The following is a 23,763-nucleotide window of genomic DNA, read 5'->3' on the forward strand; positions in this document are numbered from 1 at the left end:
ATTGTAAAAGCTGGCTCACGTACGACTTTTTTATTTCGTAAAATAAAGGATTTTCACACGCTATTTTATGTTTGCTTTAAAAAAAGCGGCATCACTTTTGATACACTTTTTTTGTGGTTGATGTGGGTCCTTCTTGGGGTAGGTGGTCTGTGGCCAGACAAAGAAAAACAGTGCCATTTGCAACACTGCCATCTAGGAGCAACAAACACAAGGAGAACGCAGCTAGCCTTTAAACACGCTAACGAAGGGTTATGTACGAATTTCATTGGACGGGCGTCACGAGCCTTTACGCTGAACGTTTTACGGGCGGGGGGGGAGACAATTTTCGAATTTTCCCCTTCTGACGGCAGCAGGCGCTAAAGCGTCTAGCCAATGAAAAACGTACACAAGAAAATCCACGACTTTTGACGGGTTGCGTTCTCCTTGTGTGGGGTGTTGTGTTTGTTGCTCCTAGCTGCCATCTATGTTTACGTTTCGTGTTTAAGAAAGTAGAGATCTTACGCTACGAAGTATTTGAAAAAGGTGTCACAGGCTAATGCTACACCGAAATTTGAGCCCGACGCCGATTATTATTTTAATTTTCGGAGCGCCGCCGCCGATATTTTCTCATTGAAATAGGACAATGACGAGTTGTATTCTTTCCAACGAGCTGTTCCGTTTTTCCAATGAGTTCATAGTTTTAAAAATTTCAGTCTCAAACTTTATTTGTAAGGTATGGAAACAGTAGCACTGGTAACTTCTTTTTAGTGTTGTAAATCGGAAAAGTTTCCGCGGAAAATGACCGAGGCCTTTTTTACAGAAAATTTTCAGTAATTTTCCGAAAACAATAAAAAAAATTTTAATTCCATGATTAGTTTAATATTGTTTGCAAATTTAAATAAAGCGGAATTTTCCACTAATTTTTTCGAGTCTAAAAGTAAAACTAAACCTCTAGACTAGTTTAAACTGATTAACAATGTAACACTATTAATGTTTTGTAGTATGTTTACTGATATTAGACATTTTATATCAATAAAAACTTAAAAAAATTAAAACCCTTTAAAAAGTAATTTATGTTTAAATTTTTATTTTTCCGATTGGCGGAAAATTTTCACTTTTGATTAAAACACGATTATTTTCCATTTGAAATGCATTATGGGTAATATATGTATAATTATAGATTGAATGTTTATGTAACATTGATTGATCCTGTGAGCTCGGAGATCAGCGAAATCGGTTAAGTAGATCAAGTATAAAGAACTGATAATCAAACCACTAATCTAATCACATGCCCACCTTAACCCCCTCGCCCAATGAGCCACGATATCAACCCGATTTTATACTTAAAATCACTCATACTACATGACTAAACTAAACAACATTAGTACCGGAAACCCACAAAAGGATTTTGATCCTCGGCGCACGGCCTATCGGGTATAACCTTCTCCAATGAGAAAATACCAAAATTTATATTAAAACTCGTTTATATTAATGAAATATGTGGCATCACCTTTCTATTTAGAGATAATTAGTGCATAACTAATTCCACAGCGACATTCTTAGATTCTTTGCTGAACCGATTAATTGGCACGCGATAAAAAGCACCCTTTTTTAAATAAAATTATCAACAAATTTCAAAACAGCGATAGTTAAATTTTATTTTAATTAATTTATCAAGCTGCGAAAATAACGTCTTTCAAAGTACGAAGAATAATTTTACATCCTCTACTCCTGTAGAAATATTGTACACGCAGTATGAATGAATATTTGAATGAATTAATTAATTAATTAATTAATTAATATTTATTTACTCTTTGTAAAAGAAAAAATCCCTTTTATAACAGGGAGGAAATCATAAATATGGTTTCACGAGTGTCATACTTTAAATATATTCGCCATCGTCTAAAATAAATTATATACATTAATTTCGATAGAATAAGTTAGGCGAAAACATTTTATAGAAATATAGAAAAATAAAATAAAACAAAACAAAACAAAAGGATGGATAGGACTAATATTAAAGTTATTTACAAGATGTACAGCTCAAATATGAATGCAAGAGGGAATAAAGCTTTAAATTTTAAGTAGGAGTTTTTGCATAATTTTTGGAATACATTCAGACTTGATTTAAAAGGTAAAGATATTTTTTTGCGGTCTTTAGTTTTGGAAATATCAATACCAAGTAGATATCGATATTTTATATGCAACTATTATACAAAACCGCGTAGTTCAAATAGTGTTAATTTTGGAAAACGACGTTAGAGGTCTCTAACTAATATATTCCTTTTAGAATTAATGTGACTTTTAGTTATGAATTTAGGTAGATTAAGTTACAATTTTTGATTTAAGTTCATGAATGTTCATTATTTATCACAATATCGATTAAAAATTTTGCCGATATTGGCCTATTTTCTATTTTTTGTATAGATTTTCAATAGATATATAAAATTAACAAGTTGGCAAGCCAAAATATACCTCTCCTCGGAAGAATTGTCCCTAGTGGTATTAATTTATCGAGATAACCCTTAAAGATATATCTCCGCAATTTAGAGTTATTTGTTAAAAATATTAACCCATTTCTATCCCGCCCGGTATAAAATTTTAATTATAATTAAAATAATTGAGACGAAACGACCAATTTTAATTTATTCAGAATATCATAAGTTAAGTAGTTACAACAGTAAGTTAGACGTACTATAACAATGCACAATTGAATTAAACCCTTTTACAGAACAAGTTTATCAGTTAAATATAATACGAAGCAAATTTTAATGAAAGAAATATCTACAGAGGCTTTTTGGAATTACTCTCTTACGAAATACTTGCCGCATCTTTAACGCTCATTTTATTTCAACACTCGCCCTTGATGAAGATACCGTAGATATCTGGTAGTGGACGACTCGTTCACTTCCTGTTGACGTTGTGACGCATACCACATGAAAAAGACCAATGCCGTCCAATTTCCAATATCATATAATGACTCGCACACCCAAGAAATCATTGACTGCGTTAGAAATCGTAGATATCCAAATATCCACACCAAATGTATTTACAAGAAGCAAAAACCTTACCATCAACAAAGCACAGAGAGCCACTTGACGAACCGCCAGCTCTTAAAGCAATTTACGTTAAATTATCTCCTTTGAATTAACAGAACTATATATAGGTCGTTAAAAAAGTGGACCACCCACAGGGTCTACCCTTTAACCCTCTAATCTCGGCTGACTGCGCTAAAACAAGATTTAACCTTTAAAAAATACCAGATTAGACCTTCATAAATTCATTAATAAAAAAGACTTTATTACCTATTATGCTTACGATGCCTGTCTTAATTTCAGTGAATCTAAGGAGCTATCGGTGGTTCTGTGGTAGAGCGCTCGACTGCCGAGCCGAATGGTCTGGGTTCGAAACCTGGGTGGCGCATTTATTTTTAATCAATAGAGAAACGCTAAAGTAGAATTTCTTCGATGCAATAATTTCAATTTCAATTCTATTTCAATTAAACCAAAATTTCGTACTCTATTAAATACGCTTCCGATAAAGCTGAAGGTCTAATTTTCAATAAGACGTAACAAGTGTCGGTGGTTCTGTGGTAGAACGTCCGCCTGTCAATCAGGAGGTCTCGGGTTCAAATCCCGCCCGATGCGATCGCAAATTGATACTAAGACGAATACCGTGTACAACTGGTGGAAACCCTGCCATTGGACGTTGAGAGGTAGCATTACACTCAGCACTCGGTCCGTCCCAAAGTCATTAAGAAGAAGTTGGAGAGAAAACGCCCATATAAACACAACAGACTCAACATGCACATCCATCAGAACACAAACACAACAAATTCAACACTCACAACCTACGCATAAACATTACAAAAACCGTAATACACCAAACCGTCACGACGGTGAGCGAAAAAACACCATCCAAACCAAACCGCAAATGCATCCGTTAACGCTCACCGTCACACGGTGGTTTTGCCAACCCTTTGAGAAACTGCGTACGCAGTGATTACACTTTGCACCGAAAATGCGAACGCGTTCGCAGTCCTGACAGACAGACACACCCACAGACCCACCCACAGACCCACCCACCCACAGACCCACCCACAGACAGACACGGTCGTTGTATAACCCCTCCTAGGGGACTTTGTCCCCTCGGAGAGGTAAAAAGGGTGTCCAATTTAAAAACAATCCATGGCGATAGCATCAAAACCGTTCCCTGTACTTATTTCAAATTTTTGTGGCACTTAACACGTGTTGGGGAACAATTAAAAATGATAACATCGATGACCTTGAACCGTTTATTCAAGGTCATTGAAAGTTATCTCGGGAACCGTTAGATTTAGAAACTTCGTTCCAATTAGAAAGTTGTTCCTCATCATATTTTATGTCTGAATAACTTAAACCCGAATTCATTTGATCAATTGAAATCAGAAACATTTCACACTTAAAACCAGTTGGTCATCAAGTAAATAATGCTAAACGGGCTACAGGAAAGTTATTATGAATCGGACATAACATATGTTCTGTTCACGAATATTATATTTATTCAAATTTATGTTGAGAACCATAATGGATATTAAAAAAAAATCCAATTAGAAAAGTGTTCTTCGTCACATTTTATGCTAAATGGGTTTGATATGATTCAATTTGTAAAAAAGGGAAGCCAAGAAATCGAAAATTTATTTTCTTTACAGTTTGTCGATTCAACTTAAGACTATGCTAAGTCAATGGGAGAATTTATTTTATGTAATTTTTGGGTTTATTAAATTTTTATTGTCAAGAGTTTAGCATGGTTTACTTGATGACCAACTTGTTTCTCGGCTTTCAATTGATCAAATGAATTCGGACCAAAGTTATTTAGACCTAAAATATGATGAGGAACAACTTTCTAATTGGAACGAAGTTTCTAAATCTAACGATTCTCGAATTAATTTTTCAATGACCTTGAAGACATGGTTCAATTTTATCATTTTTAATTGTCCCCCAACACGTGTTAAGTGTCACAAAAATTTTAAATTAGAACAGGAAACGGTTTTTGAGATATTAATTTTGACCATGTTTTGGGCTCAGTTTGCCCCACTGTGCGCCGCCACTGAATTCTCTGAAAATGAGTAACGCCGCCGACAATTTTACATCGGCTTCGGACTCTAGTGTCGATTAGATAAATTTCGTAACGGGCGTTGAGCTATTTTTATATAATTTTAATTCTTTTTTCTTGTATTATTCCCACATATTCTTTTTTCTTTTTAATCATAGGTCGTATCAGTTACCGTACTTACTATTTCATTTTCATTTTCTGCATTTGGACAATGTAGCTATGTATAGTATTTCCTTTGTGTTTAATATTCTATTATCGCGTTTTCTTACTTTGGATATCGCATTATTTCTTTGTATCGCGAGTCAAAGCTCAATAAATGTACAGCTCTTTTTGTTCGCCCGAATTAAACAATTATTACATCATGCTATTATCGCACTCAATCCACGCTTCAGTTTAAAAATATTACAACAGATGTCACTATATTTTAACTCTCGACGCCTGTAAAATCGTACAAAACAAATAATAAACACTTTTCAGAAATGGTTCCAAGATCCAAATTCCCGGTTCCAACACCCAAATGTCCACATAAACGAGAAATATTAATTTTAATATATAAGCGACATTTCGAATATTCTAAAGAGTACGGTCGGGCGTTTATACGAGTGAACGATGGCTTCGTGGGGCCCCATTAGCGGTTTCCTGTCATAGAAATCCTATTAGGATGGTGGCAAGGACCGGCTGAGAGTCATATTATCTAATATCAACACTCGAGCAACGCGAGGCGGCCACTTGAAAGGAAGAGCAAACTTTCAGAAGGAAACAATAAGTGGCCCAAGCATCAAATTACCGGACCAGGAATATATATATTAAATGTTACAGAGAAAATAAAGCCGAAGAGGTTTTGATCGCCAGAGTCCCAGCGACACAAATTAACAATAACAACCGGAAAAGGTCCCAAATACTATTTACACAACGTTATTATTTTCCATGGCTGCTACGTCGAACTAAATCGAGGCAAATATCATATTGATAAAATTTATGTTTCGTATTTATTTACTTTATTTTTATAGCTAGTAAACAAATATTTCTGGAAATGGACATTCCTAAAACTACAAATATCTCAGAATTGAAGTACTCATTCTCGAGAACAAAAATAAATATGGTAAATTATGTAGGAAACTAGTGCGTTTTCAGTCCAAGTTTACAATGACTCTTAAAGGGAATATAACCTAAATGTATTCTTTACGGAAGACCCCTAACAATTCACTAATTAGTTCCACAAATATCTAATGCTATATAATGGAACGGCCAATATTGAAAATGTTTGTGCTCTACAACAAATACAAGCGTTACCATTCCCTTTAAGTGGAACAAAAGCGCTTGGTTTTTTATATAAATTAACATTTTAATTAAAAGTCAGTAATTTGCGAGTTCGTTGTTAAATAGCATAAATTTTAAAAAAATCTTGTTCAACATGTTGACATTTTTAACTCGCTAAAATGTGAAGAAAAGGGTGGAATTGAACAAAACAATTAAATTCGTGTTATTTAATTAATTAGATTTATTTATTACTTATAATTTGGCTCAATGGGCTTCGACTTGGAATTGTTACAGAACCATATTTGTTATTTTTAACTATTTCACCATTTTAATACATTATGTATTCTGAATAAATTTAAAATATATTTAAATCAACCCTCAATGGGTTGGAGCTTTATATATATAAAATAAAAAGGTTTGGATTTTAAACCTTCTAATCTGACCTTTCAACTCGTTTTATCGATTTAGAAGTTTCATTCGGAACAATCCTCCTCGGGACAAGATAAAATGAAAAACAAAAGGTCAATTGTTGAAATCGAATAATTTGCGAAATCCACACTTGAAATTTAGTAGTATAAAAGATCGACGACGAGAACGGAATAGTCACAATTCAACCGCGAATCCCTCTCAATCAATACGACAGGACCTCTTCGATTCCGTTGAAACTTCAATATGCTCAAATTCGTCGTTCTCTGCGCTTTGGCCGCCATGGTAGGATGTGATATTTTGGAGGTATATCTTTTTTGTTCTGAGATATAATAATCACCGTACATTTAATTTCTATCAGTGCGCCGCCCAAAAGTCGACCGGAAGCTACACCGGGTACGTCGGATCGTCGTCCTCTTTGGAGATCAGGGAGCCCCTCCCCGTCGAAGTGGCGCCATACGGAAGTGCCGGAGTGTCCGCCAACTTGGCATCCGAGACGATGGAATACCCCGCCCCGGCCTTGACCGCCAGCGCCCCCATCGTCCATCTGCCCAAAGGAGGACAGGAAGTGGTGGACATCCCTCACGCCGACATCCGCCTTCCGGGCAACTCCATCCAGAACAAGGACTTGTACTTGAACTTGCCCAGCCCCATCGTGGAAGCCCCCCAACCCATCTTCCAACAGAAGGACGTCCTCTTCCGCCTGCCCCAACCCATCTTCTACGTGCCCAGGCCCATCGTCCAGCACAAGCCCATCGTCTACAAGGTGCCCCACACCCTGCGCACCCTCACCCCCATCGTCAACACTCGCCCCTACTTGTTCAAGGTGCCCAGCGCCCAAATCACCGGCAAGAGCGCCTACACCCAACCCATGCCCTACTAGAGTACCAAAGGAAATGATACCAAAATCACCAACCTGGAATGAATGCGAATGAATTTATAAATTGTAAAAAGAAAGGTGCTTGCAATAAAAATTTATCAAAATAAACTCAATTTTACTATTTATTTATTCGTACTTAAGCCTTTTAGCTTTGCTCCGAATTAGCATCATGCTCGAATATTAAGCACCTTCCCACTAACTCATTGGTTCCCTAAAACTGATGTTTTTCGACGCAATTGAAGCACAAGCCAATGACAAGAAAAGTATAAATATCCCAGATCTACGCAATAAATTAGAGAAGAAAGTACTTTAGTTCGAGGCCTAAATCAAAAATTTATTGGTTTCCGGCTAGCCCCATTATTATGTTGCGAGTCTATGAGTGAAAAGATTCTAAATTTAGTGGCTCAATGCAAAAATACGTTTTTAATCATCTTAGTCACGTTAGGCATTTTTAATAAATTGGTAAATTCACTTCAAATAAGAAATTTCCTAAATACCAGTTTTATTAGTAAAAATTTAGCTAAGGGTTAAATCTTTGGACTGACTAGAGTTTATTAAACGTAATAATTTAAACTAAAATGAGATAGTTCTTCACTCAATTACCTGACTAACACAAAATATAAAGTACACAGCTAGTTCAAATTTCCAAAATGCGAAGTACAGAATGTAAATAAAAAATAACCCCTCCTAGGGGACTTTGTCCCCTCGGAGAGGTAACAACCCATATAAAATATTTACGTAAAATAATTAACCTAAAAAAATATTAAAACGAGCATGTAAATTACGTAACTTTGGACGTTCATTTTTTGCACACGAGTTCACATTAGCATACAGTTAAAGGGCGTTCAGACTATACTTTTAAAATCAACTAGTTTGGCCACCAAATCTGTCCAACTAATTGGAAACGATATAAGTAGTGTTAACAAAGAAATCTGGTACAATTTTTGGAAAAACCAACGTGTAACCTTTTCCGATTTTTGGTGTACAATATTGATAGATATCAAGTTATTTAGAATGAAAGTTTTTGCCTAAAGGGAATAAACAATTTTGATAGACTAAATTTTAGAGATAAAATAGTGTAACAGAAATAATAGAATAGAATAGAGGTTTATTGAACTAAATAGAATATACTAGCGCATGCGCTTATTGGACAGCTTACGCAACTTTTACATTACATTACATTTCATGACATTGGGTGAAATATTATGAATATAGATAACATAAAAAAGTGATTCAAAGTTTTACGTTGGACAAATATCTAGGCAGCTAGGACAGAGTTAAGGGTCCACCCAACCCATATATTTGCGCAGCATTAGAGGAGGAGCGGGCTTTAACAGCGCTAGGAATGGAGTTCCAGGAGTTTACCACTCGCTGAGTCAAAAAGTACGTTTCGCTTTGCTCGAACACCGATACGAGTCTTAAGGCTCGTCTTCCGACAAAAGTTACCGATTTCTGACACTAGATGGCGTTCTAGATCGAGCAGGGGCAGGGTTGCAGACAGTGGCGTAACTAGGAACTCAGGGCCCCCCGCGAAAAACGACTCGGGGCCCTTTTAAATAGCACCGATTCTAATCAAAACGTCTGGGGGCCCCCTAGTTCTCGCCCCCCCCCCTATAAACGCCACTGGTTGTAGAGAGATGGTTCGATCACTTAGATTTTTTATTTGACGAAATATTTTCTACCACGGATGGCGCTAGTGACGCTAAGTAGCCCCTACAGATATTTTGTGGGCTTTACCTCATTACACTGGAGTACCTACGGAAAGGGAATACTACCAAGTTTTCGTGTCGATCGATCTCGGTTCTTTATTATCTCTAAATTAGCTAATTGTTGCTTTGTTATAAATTCATTAACAATTTATTTTTTGAAAATTGCAAACAATCTAAGCAAACCTAAGCTAATTAAGAGTCAAAAGTCAAAACTACGGTCAGTGTTATTCCTTTAATAATTCTAGTACAAAATTTGTATTTCAGTTCAAAAAAATATCTGAGAAACTGAAATTTAATGTTCGCTAATTATAAATATTAAAAAATTAATTTCCTTAAAATTCCACGTGTAAAACGAATCAGAAACTTAAGCGATCCCAGTTATCTTGTAAAATTTAAATTTACCGCTATCTCCTACAAATTAGGCTGCACCTCAGTACTTCTATGCATTGGGGAACGGCCATAAGTATCTGAAGGGGCTACACAGTGTCGGGCGCGCCATCTATTTGCCACTTTTTCTTTAGCCAAACTTTCCTATGGTAGAATTGCTAAGTGATCGAACAACCCTGGCAGGGGAGACCTCTCAGTCGTAGGACCATTTTGGTAGCTGGTTCGACGTTTTCTATATAGCCGACAATTTCTGTAGTACTGTGACTCAAATATTTGATGTTTTGAGCAACATAGGTTATGCAAATAGTTGGTACATTGAACAATAAAATTAGTGTTGTTAATTTTCTGGAAAAATAAAATGCGGAAAAATTTCCAGAAAATTGAAACATAAATTACTTTTAATGGGTTTTTAAGGTTTTTACTTTTTATCGATATAAAATGTCTAATATTAGTAAACATACTACAAAACATTAATAGTGTTACATTGTTAATCAGTTTAAACTAGTCTAGAGGTTTAGTATTACTTTTAGATTAAAAAAGAGGCGAAAATTACGCTTTATTTAAATTAATAAATAATCTATTAGACTAATCATGGAATGAAAACGTTTTTTTTTAATTTTTTGGAAAAATGCGGAAAAGTTTCCGGAAAAAGGCCTTTAGCTGCAGTAACGTGGCAAAAATATTATAATCTTGTTATTCTACCCCCTGCCCCTGAATTTTTATAATACCCAAATAAGATTCCTGCAAAATTTCAAGTTCATCAGACAAACAGTTCAATATGATACTAGTCCAAAATATCGACTTTTCCCCCCATAGCGTGAAACTTATGTTATTTCCAATAGACGTCTAAAACTATGTTGTTCGTTTATAATCCGCCGTTTAGAAGTTGCGAAACACTTGAGGTATGGATGACCCCTAATTTTAACGCTAGTTTTAATAAAATAATCAACGTAAATAAATAGTTTCATTCGTAGCTCTCCGCACGCGCCCAAAATAATATTTCGCAAACGTAAAGTTTTAAAAATGAATTTAAATGAAAAATTCACGCTGTTCAAAACAGTTTTCGAAGCGCGTGAATTTTTCATTCGTTTTTAAAACTTTACGTTTGCGAAATATTATTTTGGGCGCGTGCGGAGAGCTACGAATGAAACTATTTATTTACGTTGATTATTAAAACTAGCGTTAAAATTAGGGGTCATCCATACCTCACGTGTTTCGTAACTTCTAAACGGCGGCCCAAATCGAAAAAATGTTATAGAACATTTTCGACTCAAAATGACGTGTAGAACCCGTAGGTCTTCGCTCATACCACAATTTTTGAAACTTCCTGTATATATGTTTTGATTTAGTTTGCATTCTTCCGTGGCGGGCAATCCACCAAGTCCAAGGGGGCGATTCTGTAAAAAATCGAATGGGAATTCGATCTCGATACCCTATACCATGTCGAAATCGACTTCGACAATTTGCATTGTTTTGTGCTTATTCGAAATATTTACCAAATACCATTCGTCGAGATCACGAAGTTCGAAATGTAGTTTTCGATCGAAAATTGGTTTTCGAATATTTACAGAATAGGCTCCCTGCTTCGAGATTTCGAATAATCTGCGAGGAAAATTCTGACCATTTTTTTACGTAGATTTGTATTTTAATTATAAAATATAAGCGCCAGCTATCTCTTAAATTATAGTTAAACTTGTATATTTTTAGGATTCTACGACATTAAAGTACATTTTATTAGCGATAGATGACGCTACGTGCTCCATACATTAAATTTCATTAAAAAGATCAGCATGGAATTTTAAATAAGAGGAGTTGAAATGGGAAAGACCGCTGAACCGGTGATTGCAGTTTTCTATTTGGATAGTAGCTCATTCACTAACCCGAAGTGAGCGCTACTGTAGAGAAACTACATTTTTTTATTTCATTTTTCATGTGGTTAATTAAATGAAACTATAGATATAGTTGTATCGAATTCTATGAGTTGTATCATAAGACTATAATAACACTCCATAAGTATGTCAGTTAGTCTAAATAAAGATATATGTGTAGAGTAATGAAAAAATTGACGTCATACTTAATACTAGGCACCGCTTGCGAAGAAAATACGTGACTTAAAACCAAATGATCGGCATTGCTCCACCTAGGAGCAACAAACAGAAGGAGAACGCAGCTAGCCTTTAAACACGCTAACGCAGTGTTGGGTACAAATTTCATTGGACGAACCTTTATGCTGGACGTTTTACGGGCGGGGGGGAAGACAATTTACGAATTTTCACCTTCCGACGGCAGCAGGCGCCAAAGCGTCTAAGCAATGAAAAATGTACGCGAGAAAATCCACGACTTTTGACGGGTTGCGTTCTCCTTGTGTGGGGTGCTGTGTTTGTTGCTCCTAGGCTCCACCCACTATGACGACGTATTTTAGAGTAGAATATGTGGTCATTCTGGAATTGGTTGTCAGTAAAATCTTAAAATGCGAAAGTAACTGACACTTTTATAAATAAAAGGCTGTAGAGATTACTTTCAACGTTTGGAAAAATCCATTTAAAAGTAAAAATTTTACATTTGCTAAACTTAGTTGATACGTTATATTTATTTCGCCTTTCAGAAATAAATATGCTCTTGTCTGCCTTTATACGCAGTCCAAAAGATTTTTAATTAAAAATTAATATAGGAGTAGCCCCCAGCGTGCGGTCAGTCGTCTTAAAGGGGAACGGCCGAGCTTTTCCAAATATGGCCTTATTTCCGTATCAAAAGATTAATAAGACGTTCAATATACTAACACGTATCTTTTTTTGTCTTGAAAAAATAGTTTTTGGCCCAAAAAGTTGAAACGAAAAATAACGCCAGGTCTTTGGGTTTGAATTTTCGCCGCCATCTTAGGGGCTGCCGCCAGCGCCCCTAACCCCGTATTAGCGATTTGAGAACTATCCTAACTTTTAAAATCGCGCAATTTAGGCTTAGGTCTCTTATAACTGGAACGCGCCGCGCGTGCAAAACCAATTTTTCGCGTCTTCAGCAGCGTGCGCATTTACATTGTTTTTCTGTCTCACCGGCTTCTTCACTCAATATTTTTTGATGCGGCTTTCGCCATAAATTTTAGATTTTAATCGGCTATAGGGCTATCTAACTGGTTAAAGCTTGACCGTTCCCCTTTAAGGCACGGACATGAGGGACACGTGCTTCATTCCAAGGTGATTCCGAAGAGAATTCCAAACGATTTTTACTTCTTGAGGCCAGATTGGAGATTTAACGTTCTAGAACAATGTACAACTTAGATAGGCGTCCCCAAGCGGGTGCTCTTCAATATCCGTCAACTGAATGTTTAAGGAAATAGCAGACGGTGTTTGGATTTAGGTTTTTAAAGGCTGAAAACTTTAAGTGAATACTTAAGTCGAACAAAGGGTATACATCTTTTACGCTAAACTAAACTATTTGCTTGTTCTAGTGGAGAGTTCAGAGTATTTGGGGTACACTTTTTACCCCTCAAAAGCAGGAGTAACTAGAGTAAACTGATAAAATCGTCTGCTTTATCCAAAATTTATTTGGTAAAATGACCACTGGCCGCCATTACAATTGGTAAATTATGCTTATACTAAACAAGTTACTTTTCAATCAATAAAAATGGTTACGTGATGTGGATTGCATTTTCTTAAAAAGATGAGCCGAATCACGCGACTAAAGTTATAATTATCATTCGCTTAAAGGGGAACGGTCAAGCTTTAACCAGTTAGAAAGCCCTATAAAATTTATGGCGAAACCCGCGTCAAAAATATTGAGTGGCCAATTTTTAATAAAATAAAGAAATTTCGGGAAATCGAAAAGCGCGCGTCCACCGCGACACCTGGTGAGAAGTCGGTGAGACCGAAAAACAACGTAAAAGCGCGCGCTGCTGAAGACGCAAAAAAACGTTTAGCACGCACGGCGCGTTCCAGTTATAAGAGACCTAAGCCTATTGCCCGATTTTAAAAGTTAGGATAGTTCGCAAATCGCTCATACGGGGTTAGGGGCGCTGGTAGCAGCCCCTAAGATGGCGGCGAAAATTCACACCCAAACGCCTGGCGTTATTTTTCGTTTCAACTTTTTGGGCCAAAAGCTATTTTTTCAAAACCAAAAAAAGGTAGGTGTTAGTATATTGAACGTCTTGTTAATCTTTTAATACGGAAATAAGGCCATATTTGGAAAAGCTTGGCCGTTCCCCTTTAAGAGTCCAGATCTCAAAATGTTCTTTAAATGTAAATATGATGCGTTACAATTAATAATATTGTTATCTGGGTAAAAGGACCCCAAATTGCATTGTTCCCAGAGCCAACAAACTCTTTAAGACGCCTCTTCTTCGCAATCCTGAAAATGCCGTCTCTCAATTTCAAACCCAAACAACAAACAACTAAACATATATTACATTACCCATATGCATGCAGCTTCTATAGTTTTATTTTTTGATTTTCAAAGACCTTGAAAAGGGGAACAGATAATTGTTTAAAGGATACGTTCCGAGAGATTACTTCAACGCGGAATCAAAATTGCGATTTCAATAATCGGAAGATTAGTCTTGGGAAATAAAAATATTGAGAAATTAAATTAATTCTGGTGCGCTTATCCAGTTCACTCCAAGATTTAATTCGGTATAAATAGAGCTGAGAGACAAGACTTGACACCACAAACAGACTTTCACTCGAAGATTCCTCATCTAGCAAACCACACTTTTCAAACTATCAAAATGTTGAGATTCGTCGCTCTCCTAGCTTTGGCCACGATGGTGAGAGCCAATTCGACCAGCTTTGTCATTCCTTACGCTTAAAACCTTTCTTGTCTCCCGTTTAGTGCGCCACCCAAAAGTCGTCCGGAAGCTACTCCGGGTACGTCGGGTCGTCGTCCTCTTTGGAGATCAGGGAGCCTCTCCCCGTTGAAGTGGCGCCATACGGAAGTGCCGGAGTGACCGCCAACTTGGGATCCGAGACGATGGAATACCCCGCCCCGGCCTTGACCGCCAGCGCCCCCATCGTCCATCTGCCCAAAGGAGGACAGGAAGTGGTGGACATCCCTCACGCCGACATCCGCCTTCCGGGCAACTCCATCCAGAACAAGGACTTGTACTTGAACTTGCCCAGCCCCATCGTGGAAGCACCCCAACCCATCTTCCAACAGAAGGACGTCCTCTTCCGCCTGCCCCAACCCATCTTCTACGTGCCCAGGCCCATCATCCAGCACAAGCCCATCGTCTACAAGGTGCCCCACACCCTGCGCACCATCACCCCCATCGTCAACATTCGCCCCTACCTTTTCAAGGTGCCCAGCGCCCAAATCACCGGCAAGAGCTCCTACACCCAACCCATGCCCTACTAGAGTACCGAAGGAAAATGTACCATAATCACCCACCCAGAATGAACGCGAATGAATTTACAAATTGTAATAAGAAAGCTGTTTGCAATAAAAATATTTTAAAATAAATAAAATTTTACGATTTATTCTCTAAAAAACTAGTATAAAATGGTACAAAATGTGGAAAATGCCTACACTTTCAATGTTTGGGAGAATTTGGTTTGATAATCCACCCTGTCTCAGCTCCGAGATTTCAAATAAACTCCATGTCATGTTTCCAACATCATCGATAACAATATTATTAAGTTTTGGATTTGGTTTGGAAATCACTTTGATGTCTCTTCACGAGTTCGGATGTCAACCGGCGTTAGGACTCAAGAGTTTTAACTTCCTAAGCAATATACGGACAGACGGTACATTAATAATTTAAAAAAATGTTAATTGTATTGGTATTTTACTATTAATAACTATAATTAGGCTAGTAGCCTAGTATACTAAACTTTTATATCCCACTACTCACTATAAGGTTTCTAAATTTGTGGAAACTGTGGTTTATTTAAATTAAAGGAATATTTTTCAGCATTGAAAGTTAGTTTATACTAATTTTAAATTTAATTTTATAATTACTTGAATAAAACCAGCTCCTAACCAAGTACTCGATAACCCGACTCGTTAAAAATATTAAAGGTTTTTCTGAATTACTTGACTCGAATAAGAGAAAATTTCCCATTAATCAAGTACTCGATTAATCGACTCGACTTCAATATTACTCGACTCGAATACTCGATGAAAAAAAATTCGTCCTCATACAACCCTAATAATTTCCGTTTCAATTATAAAATATAAGTTCAGAGCTATCACGTAGAGTTGTTAATTTTCCGGAAAAATAAAAAATAAACAGTAAACATACTACAAAACATTAATAGTGTTACATTGTTAATCAGTTTAAAGCTAGTCTAGAGGTTTAGTTTTACTTTTAGATTAAAAAAATTAGGCGAAAATGCCGCTTAATTTAAATTTGCAAACAATATATTACACTAATCATGGAATGAAAAGTTTATTTATTTTTTCCGGAAAAATACGGAAAATATTCCGGAAGAAAGGTCTGGGTCATTTTTTGGAATATTTTTCGACTTACAACACAAAAATTTATAGTTAAACCTGTAAATTTTTAAAATTGAACGCCGTTAAAATTAATTTTTTTAACGATAGATGACGCTCCATACATTTTAACAGGAGAAGTTGAAACGGGATGGCCTGTGTAAACGATTATTGCAATGTTTTTCAAAGTTGCGCTGTAGTTAATCTAATAGTAATCATAGAGCGGGGCTATAGACATAAGTAACATAACAACAAATAAGTATGTCACTTCCTATTGTTTTAATGCTAATTTCCAAGGCGGAACCTTTATTCGACACTGATATACTCGTGAAGCTCCGAATTGGACTTGCAGTGGAACTGAGTAGCGAGTTTTCATCCTTGGTAATATTACATTCGCCTTAGGCATATTTAAACACCAGGGGCCTCTTGCTGATAGCTCTGAAAATCAGTTCGGAGATAATTTTTCCAAATTTACATACTTATTGTTATTATTTTACTTACACACAATTTTAATGTTAATTTTCAAAAGGTTAATTAAATCAAACTATAGATATATCTGAATGCGAAAAACGGATTCTACAAGTTGTACCGTAAGTCTATAATAATGCTCAATAAGTATGTCAGTATCCTCCAAATTCTGTGATCATTATCGAAATGGATCTCAGTTAAACTTGAAACACGGAACTATAGTGAGTTGCAGGCTAAGAAAGACAAAATATATAGTACAATCGGCACAAGGATACCTCAGATCGTTTCCGGTCATTCCACCGCGCGAAATTTGAATTTGGCCATTTTACGGTCAAATTCGAATTTTGCTCTTTTTGTCGTCTTTTAGCGCCATCTAGAGACCGAAATTGGAATCTTTATTTGTAAATTTCATAATTGTGGTGGTGAGCAAATTTAAAATATAAGGCATTCCTATCATTCTTAAATTTAAAATAGTATTTATAATTATTTAATTTTGTTAATTTATTTCTACGTCTTACCAGTTAAATCGGCAGTTTCTTTTAAAATAGTTACCACGCTTTCTTTGGGGCAACGTTGTCTTAATGAGCTATAGACGTTTAAAATTATGTTTTTATCTTTACTTGTTAACAATAAACCTTTATCGTGCTTTTTATAGTAACCTCTTGGGCTATTTAAAATATTTGGAGCTTCAATTATCGAACCTTCTTTAGCTGCATTCAGTAATGAAACTCATGACAACATGAAATTAAAAAATAGATTCCAATTTCGGTTCCTAGATGGCGCGAAAAAACGATGAAACTCACGAAATTTGAAATTGACCGTAAAGTGGTCAAATTTAAATTACGCGCGGTCGACTGGCCGGAAATGGTCTGAGGTATCCTTGCGCCGACTGTACTATATATTTTGTCTTTCTTCGCCTGCAACTGACTATAACACACTTATGCGGAGCAAAATTATAAGCTTACGGTTGCACTAAAGTAGGAAGCTGCAGCAATTACATTCAACAGCTGAAATAATCCCTTTAAAAACCGAAGATGTAACACGTGGAAGATAGGGAACTGGCTCACTAATCTAAAGATATAATTAGAAACTGATGGTATAACCATAAGCCTATAACCTCTAACAAGGAGACGACCCGAGGTGATAATCACCGATTTTGTTCAAAGTCGGGTATAATGTACACCTCCATGTAACTTGAAAAACCTGCGAGGGAAAAGTTGCGACGGGCTTTCGTTTTGCCATGGCAACCGAAAACGTTTTTGACAACATGATTTGGAATTATTTCCATTGAAAATAACATGGGACTCTGAAGGATTTAAAGGGTCCCCCAATTGACCAAATTGCATTTAAACTTGATTAAATAAAATTTTTAAAATCAATTTAAATTTTTTATAACGTTTTTGAAATTTTCTAAATTTTTCACTTTTTAAAAGGTTACACAGGGGGACCCTTAAAATCCTTCAGATTCCCATGTTATTTTCAATGGAAAAATCCCAAATCATGTTGTCAAAAACGTTTTCGGTTGCTATGGCAAGACGAAAGCCCGTCGCAACATTTCCCTTGCAGGTTTATTAAGGTACATAGAGGTGTACATTATACCCGACTTTGAACAAAATCGGTGATTATCACCTCGGGTCGTCTCCTTGTAAGTTTGAAACGTGCATAGCGCCCTTTGAACCACCACTGGACGGGCGAAAAAGAAGAAATCAGGCGATAGTATCGGCACCTGGTAGAGATAAATTGAAGCTTCTTCCTTCCCCCTTTCTCTCTCTACGCACCTCTCTCTTACCAGAGCAGCTAGCATCATGCATTGCGGGACGCGTTACGTTTCTCTTTTCCGCCACCGGGGGGATTTAGCGCTGTACTTTCGACAGCCGTTTGCTTGAACCAACACTGCTTTTCGATTCAAACTTAGGGTTGATAGGCTTATGGTATAACGTTGACAGTAAAGGTATATAGAATACCTCAATCGTAAGAGATATTCTATATACTTTTGTTAAACCTAATAGATTGCTTAGACTTCACATTTTTGAAATAAATATGCTTTGTCTGCTTTTATACTATGTCCTTTAGATTTATTTAATTAATAATTTAATAGGCGCCGTCCTCAGCGTCAGGTCAGTCGCAAACTTCCAGCTGTTTTCTTTCCTTATGGAGAAAGTACGCCCCTCAGTACCTTCTTAAGATATAATCAGGAGGGGTAGGTCACAATCATGATTATTAGGACAACCTCAAAAGAATAAATGAGATTAAATCATGATAAAATAGAGTAAATCGTGATTACTTGGATTAAATCTTGTTTAGATAGACTAAATAATTATTAATTGGATTAAATCATGATGAAATAGACCAAATCGTGATTACTTGGATTAAATCTTGTTTAGATAGACTAAATAATTATTAATTGGAATAAATCATGATGAAATAGACTAAATCGTCATTACTTGGATTAAATCTAAATAATTATTAATTGGATTAAATCATGACTAACTAGATTAAATCGTGATTAATTGGATTAAATCGTGATTAAATAACGATTAAACAATTCAATCGAAATGGGAATTACTAAATCCCGATTTGAAAGATTAAAATGATTAAATATTAAATGATTTAATCATGATAATTTGGACACCGTAAAGCATATTGACTTGCTCCTCGAGGGCACGTGTCCAGGGCCTTATTCCAAAGGGGGGATCCAAAGATTTTTATTTTTTGAGCCCCGTTTATGTTGCAGAAAAAGTAATAGAATAAAGTTCAAAATATAAATTAGAAAAGTTGTACTTTAATTTAAAAGAGGGTTTAAACTGGGGTAGTAATGGAATTTTAAATCATCATTTCACTCACCAAAATTGGCACAACGATTTAGTCCAATGGGAGATTCCCAGTTTAAGCAATGGGTTGATAAGAAAAGTATTCTTTGTAAGATACCTTTGCAAATAAAACTTTATTACCATAATAACACATTTGTGTTCAATTAATGCGAATGTTAACGCTCCCAATAAGGCTAAAGAAGCTCAAATTCACTACGCCCAGGACTTTCAAAATCCTTAAGACTATATTGTCTTCATCCCAAAAATTCGGCCTCTCTGTTGCGGCTGCCATTATACAATTTGGGGGTGGGAAATACCAAAGTTTATTCATCATAAAAATATATATCTGCATCATCTGTGATATTATTTTGTGACCTTCAAAAACGAACACTGAAACGTGAACAGTTAATTTTTTTATAATTTTATTTCTAGCCCAAAATTCAAGTATAGCGCGTAATCAAAATGAAATTTGAAAGCTTAAAGATTAATATTGAGAAATTGAAATATTGGGAAACTCATTTCTATCTACTGCTCTTATCCAGTTCGCTACAGTGATTTATTTCGGTATAAATAGAGCCGAGAGATCCGACAAGACACCACAAATTGACGTTGACTCGAAGACTCCTCATCTAGCAAACCACACTTTTCAAACTATCAAAATGTTGAGATTCGTCGCTCTCCTTGCTTTGGCCACGATGGTGAGAACAAATTCCATTAGCTTCGTTATTCCTTACGCTTAAAACCATTCTTGTCTCCCGTTTAGTGCGTCGCCCAAAAGTCGTCCGGAAGCTACACCGGATACGTCGGATCGTCGTCCTCTTTGGAGATCAGGGAGCCCCTCCCCGTCGAAGTGGCGCCATACGGAAGTGCCGGAGTGTCCGCCAACTTGGGATCCGAGACGATGGAATACCCCGCCCCGGCCTTGACCGCCAGCGCCCCCATCGTCCATCTGCCCAAAGGAGGACAGGAAGTGGTGGACATCCCTCACGCCGACATCCGCCTTCCGGGCAACTCCATCCAGAACAAGGACTTGTACTTGAACTTGCCCAGCCCCATCGTGGAAGCCCCCCATCCCATCTTCCAACAGAAGGACGTCCTCTTCCGCCTGCCGCAACCCATCTTCTACGTGCCCAGGCCCATAGTCCAGCACAAGCCCATCGTCTACAAGGTGCCCCACACCCTGCGCACCATCACCCCCATCGTCAACACTCGCCCCTACTTGTTCAAGGTGCCCAGCGCCCAAATCACCGGAAAGAGCGCCTACACCCAACCCATGCCCTACTAGAGTAATAAAGGAAATTATAACCAAATCGCCAACCTAGAATGAATGCGAATGAATTTACAAATTGTAAAAAGAAAGGTGCTTGCAATAAAAATATTTCAAAATATACTTAATTTTATTATTTATTCTATAAATAGCTGTATATTATTCTACAAAATCTGGAAAATAGTCTTAATCATTTTCCGTTTAAAGTTTGCGAGATAACTGAAGCCAATAGTAAAAGACCGATGAATTTATCGACCCTTAGAAATACAAATCTCTTTTGTACAAGGAAGGAAACCATTATCTGGAAATCTGGATTATATTTAATGAACAAAAAAATACGAGAGCGCTTTAAGGCAATATTGTAAAATAGTTTAAAAACAAAATGAAAAATAGGATAATATTTAGAAGCAAACAAGTAGAACAATAATATTATACCTATAACTATTATGTAATTATAGGGAAAAGCTCAGCTACCCTGAGCAAAAAGGGGATACACAGGGTGTCTCCTATTGATCGGCCCAGGTATTTTTCTCAAAAACCATACCTTCTAGAAATGTGAAATTTTCAGTATGTACTCACTCGGTGGAGATCGTTGTTATTTGTGAATTTCTGAAAAATTGTTAAATATTTAACGGTTTTAGAATTTGTAGTTTTGGAACGCTAGGTGGTAGATGAAAAGTTTCAATGAGTAAGTTGTAGAGCATACTCGAAAACCTCTAACGCAGTTGGTATGGTCAAAATCGTACATTTTGTCACTGAAATAATAGGTCATGAAAAATAACAAGTTGGTACTACCCAAATGTTTTTACGAATCATGTTATTGTAATGCTTGTCTGCGAAAAATGATCATGTTTTGAGCCAAATCAAAGTGCAATTTTATAAGGAATTACAGTAGGACCCCGCACACGTTGGTTTTTTATGGACAAAAAGTTGGTGATTTTTATTAAACAAGAAAAAGTAGATTTTAGGGTCTACAAAATGTCTAATTTATGCCAACTGAATTTTCGAAACCTTATTTTTGGACTTCTGATTCGTTTGAAATGTGGATCCGTTTTAGTAATTAAAAAGCCACCGCTTTGTTTGAAAAACATTATCTCTGCGTAGTCCAGTAAAAAAAAGTATGAATCGTTATACTCGTGAACAGCGGTCCAGGATGGTTGAGTTATACTACGGTGATGGTCATTGAAACGCACGTTTAACAAGTCGGTTGTTTCAAATGTTATATCCGGACAGTCAACCAAATCACCCCACTATTCTCCGAGCTGTTGCTGACTTCGAAGGAGACGGTAATATGAATCCCAGATTCCGAGGACCTGGACGTCATAACACTAATATGGAAGACACAGTCATCGCCTACTTTGACGCTTACCCTCGAGCAAGTATAAGAATGGCATGCTCCGATTTGTACTTGTCAAAATACTATGTCTGGAGTGTCCTTAACCACCATTAATTTCTCCCATTAGGTGCCACGCTCCACCAAGCACTTCACAATGGTGATCAGGGCCTTAGGTTGGATTTCGGTAACTGGTTCAGTACCATAGCGTATGCCAACGAAGATTTCCTCCGTTTGATCCTCGCGTTCGACGAGTGTTCCTTGGGAAGGGACTGCCCATTTAACCGACAGAATAACCATATGTGGAACAATGTAAATTCGCATTGCAGATTTCCACATCACAATCAAGTACAATTCCGCTTGAACGTCTGGGCGGGTGTACTAGGAGATCGCGTCATTGGGCAATTTTTTTTTCCGAATCGGCTTAATGTGGTGAGCTACTTGGCGTTTCAATGAAATAAAGTAGCAGAAGCATTGGATGAGGTCCCTTTAGTCAACCTGCCACGCCTTTGGTTCTTGCATGACGGTGCACCTCCCAAAGGTGGGACCTACAGCAATTTGACACGACCTGTCCAACCTGCACATGCCAAGTTTCTAGCCTGTACCACCTGCAACCTGTAATATTTCCTAAAACCAATGATCTACCCAACCTGCACCTGCAGGCTATTTTACCTGTCCAACCTGCAACCGGCGCAGGTAACCTGCAAATCACGAGCAGAAATACTAATAAAGACATATGTAGACTCTCCGGGGCAGAGTGTTAGCAGCCCAAGGCCAAGTGTTTTCATTGTGTTTGCAGTTTCCAGAGAAAAGGCAACTTTTACAATTACGTGGTCAGAAAAGCGGTATTGCAGTCACCTTGGGAGTACTCGTGTGTGGTTTTCGGGGTATTTGTGTTGTGCGTGTGTTAGTGTGGTTTTCGGGGTATTTGTGTTGTGCGTGTGTTAGTGTGGTTTTCGGGGTATTTGTGTTGTGCGTGTTTAGTGTGGTTTTCGGGGTATTTGTGTTGTGCGTGTTTAGTGTGGTTTTCGGGGTATTTGTGTTGTGCGTGTTTAGTGTTATTTTCGGGGTATTTGTGTTGTGCGTGTGTTAGTGTTATTTTCGGGGTATTTGTGTTGTGCGTGTGTTAGTGTGGTTTTCGGGGTATTTGTGTTGTGCGTGAGTTAGTGTTATTTTCGGGGTATTTGTGTTGTGCGTGAGTTAGTGTTATTTTCGGGGTATTTGTGTTGTGCGTGTGTTAGTGTTATTTTCGGGGTATTTGTGTTGTGCGTGTGTTAGTGTTATTTTCGGGGTATTTGTGTTGTGCGTGTGTTAGTGTTATTTTCGGGGTATTTGTGTTGTGCGTGTGTTAGTGTTATTTTCGGGGTATTTGTGTTGTGCGTGTGTTAGTGTGGTTTTCGGGGTATTTGTGTTGTGCGTGTGTTAGTGTGGTTTTCGGGGTATTTGTGTTGTGCGTGTGTTAGTGTGGTTTTCGGGGTATTTGTGTTGTGCGTGTGTTAGTGTGGTTTTCGGGGTATTTGTGTTGTGCGTGTGTTAGTGTGGTTTTCGGGGTATTTGTGTTGTGCGTGTGTTAGTGTGGTTTTCGGGGTATTTGTGTTGTGCGTGTGTTAGTGTGGTTTTCGGGGTATTTGTGTTGTGCGTGTGTTAGTGTGGTTTTCGGGGTATTTGTGTTGTGCGTGAGTTAGTGTTATTTTCGGGGTATTTGTGTTGTGCGTGAGTTAGTGTTATTT

The 23,763-nt window shown here is 37.2% G+C and overlaps 3 protein-coding genes across 3 annotated transcripts; all 3 read left to right on the forward strand.

Annotated features, from left to right (window-relative positions):
• The first annotated feature begins 6,918 nt into the window (after window positions 1-6,918).
• On the forward strand, window positions 6,919-7,661 carry LOC149922955 (uncharacterized). The gene is made up of 2 exons (XM_090164018.1): window positions 6,919-7,044; window positions 7,121-7,661. The coding sequence occupies exons 1-2, from the start codon at window positions 7,006-7,008 to the stop codon at window positions 7,640-7,642; spliced, it is 561 nt and encodes a 186-aa protein (XP_090020144.1). The 5' UTR covers window positions 6,919-7,005; the 3' UTR covers window positions 7,643-7,661.
• A 6,729-nt stretch (window positions 7,662-14,390) lies between these two features.
• LOC149922956 (uncharacterized) lies at window positions 14,391-15,102 on the forward strand. The gene is made up of 2 exons (XM_090163945.1): window positions 14,391-14,491; window positions 14,557-15,102. Exons 1-2 carry the CDS (start codon window positions 14,453-14,455, stop codon window positions 15,076-15,078), a joined length of 561 nt encoding a protein of 186 aa, XP_090020071.1. The 5' UTR covers window positions 14,391-14,452; the 3' UTR covers window positions 15,079-15,102.
• Window positions 15,103-20,072: 4,970 nt separating this feature from the next.
• LOC149922957 (uncharacterized) lies at window positions 20,073-20,718 on the forward strand. Its single transcript, XM_090162330.1, has 2 exons — window positions 20,073-20,131; window positions 20,197-20,718. Exons 1-2 carry the CDS (start codon window positions 20,093-20,095, stop codon window positions 20,716-20,718), a joined length of 561 nt encoding a protein of 186 aa, XP_090018456.1. The 5' UTR covers window positions 20,073-20,092.
• The last annotated feature ends 3,045 nt before the right edge of the window (window positions 20,719-23,763 follow it).

Source organism: Leiobunum rupestre, chromosome 11 (genome assembly GCF_980474605.1).
Source record: "Leiobunum rupestre chromosome 11, qqLeiRupe1.1.hap1, whole genome shotgun sequence".
NCBI classification, from domain to species: Eukaryota; Metazoa; Arthropoda; class Arachnida; order Opiliones; family Sclerosomatidae; genus Leiobunum; species Leiobunum rupestre.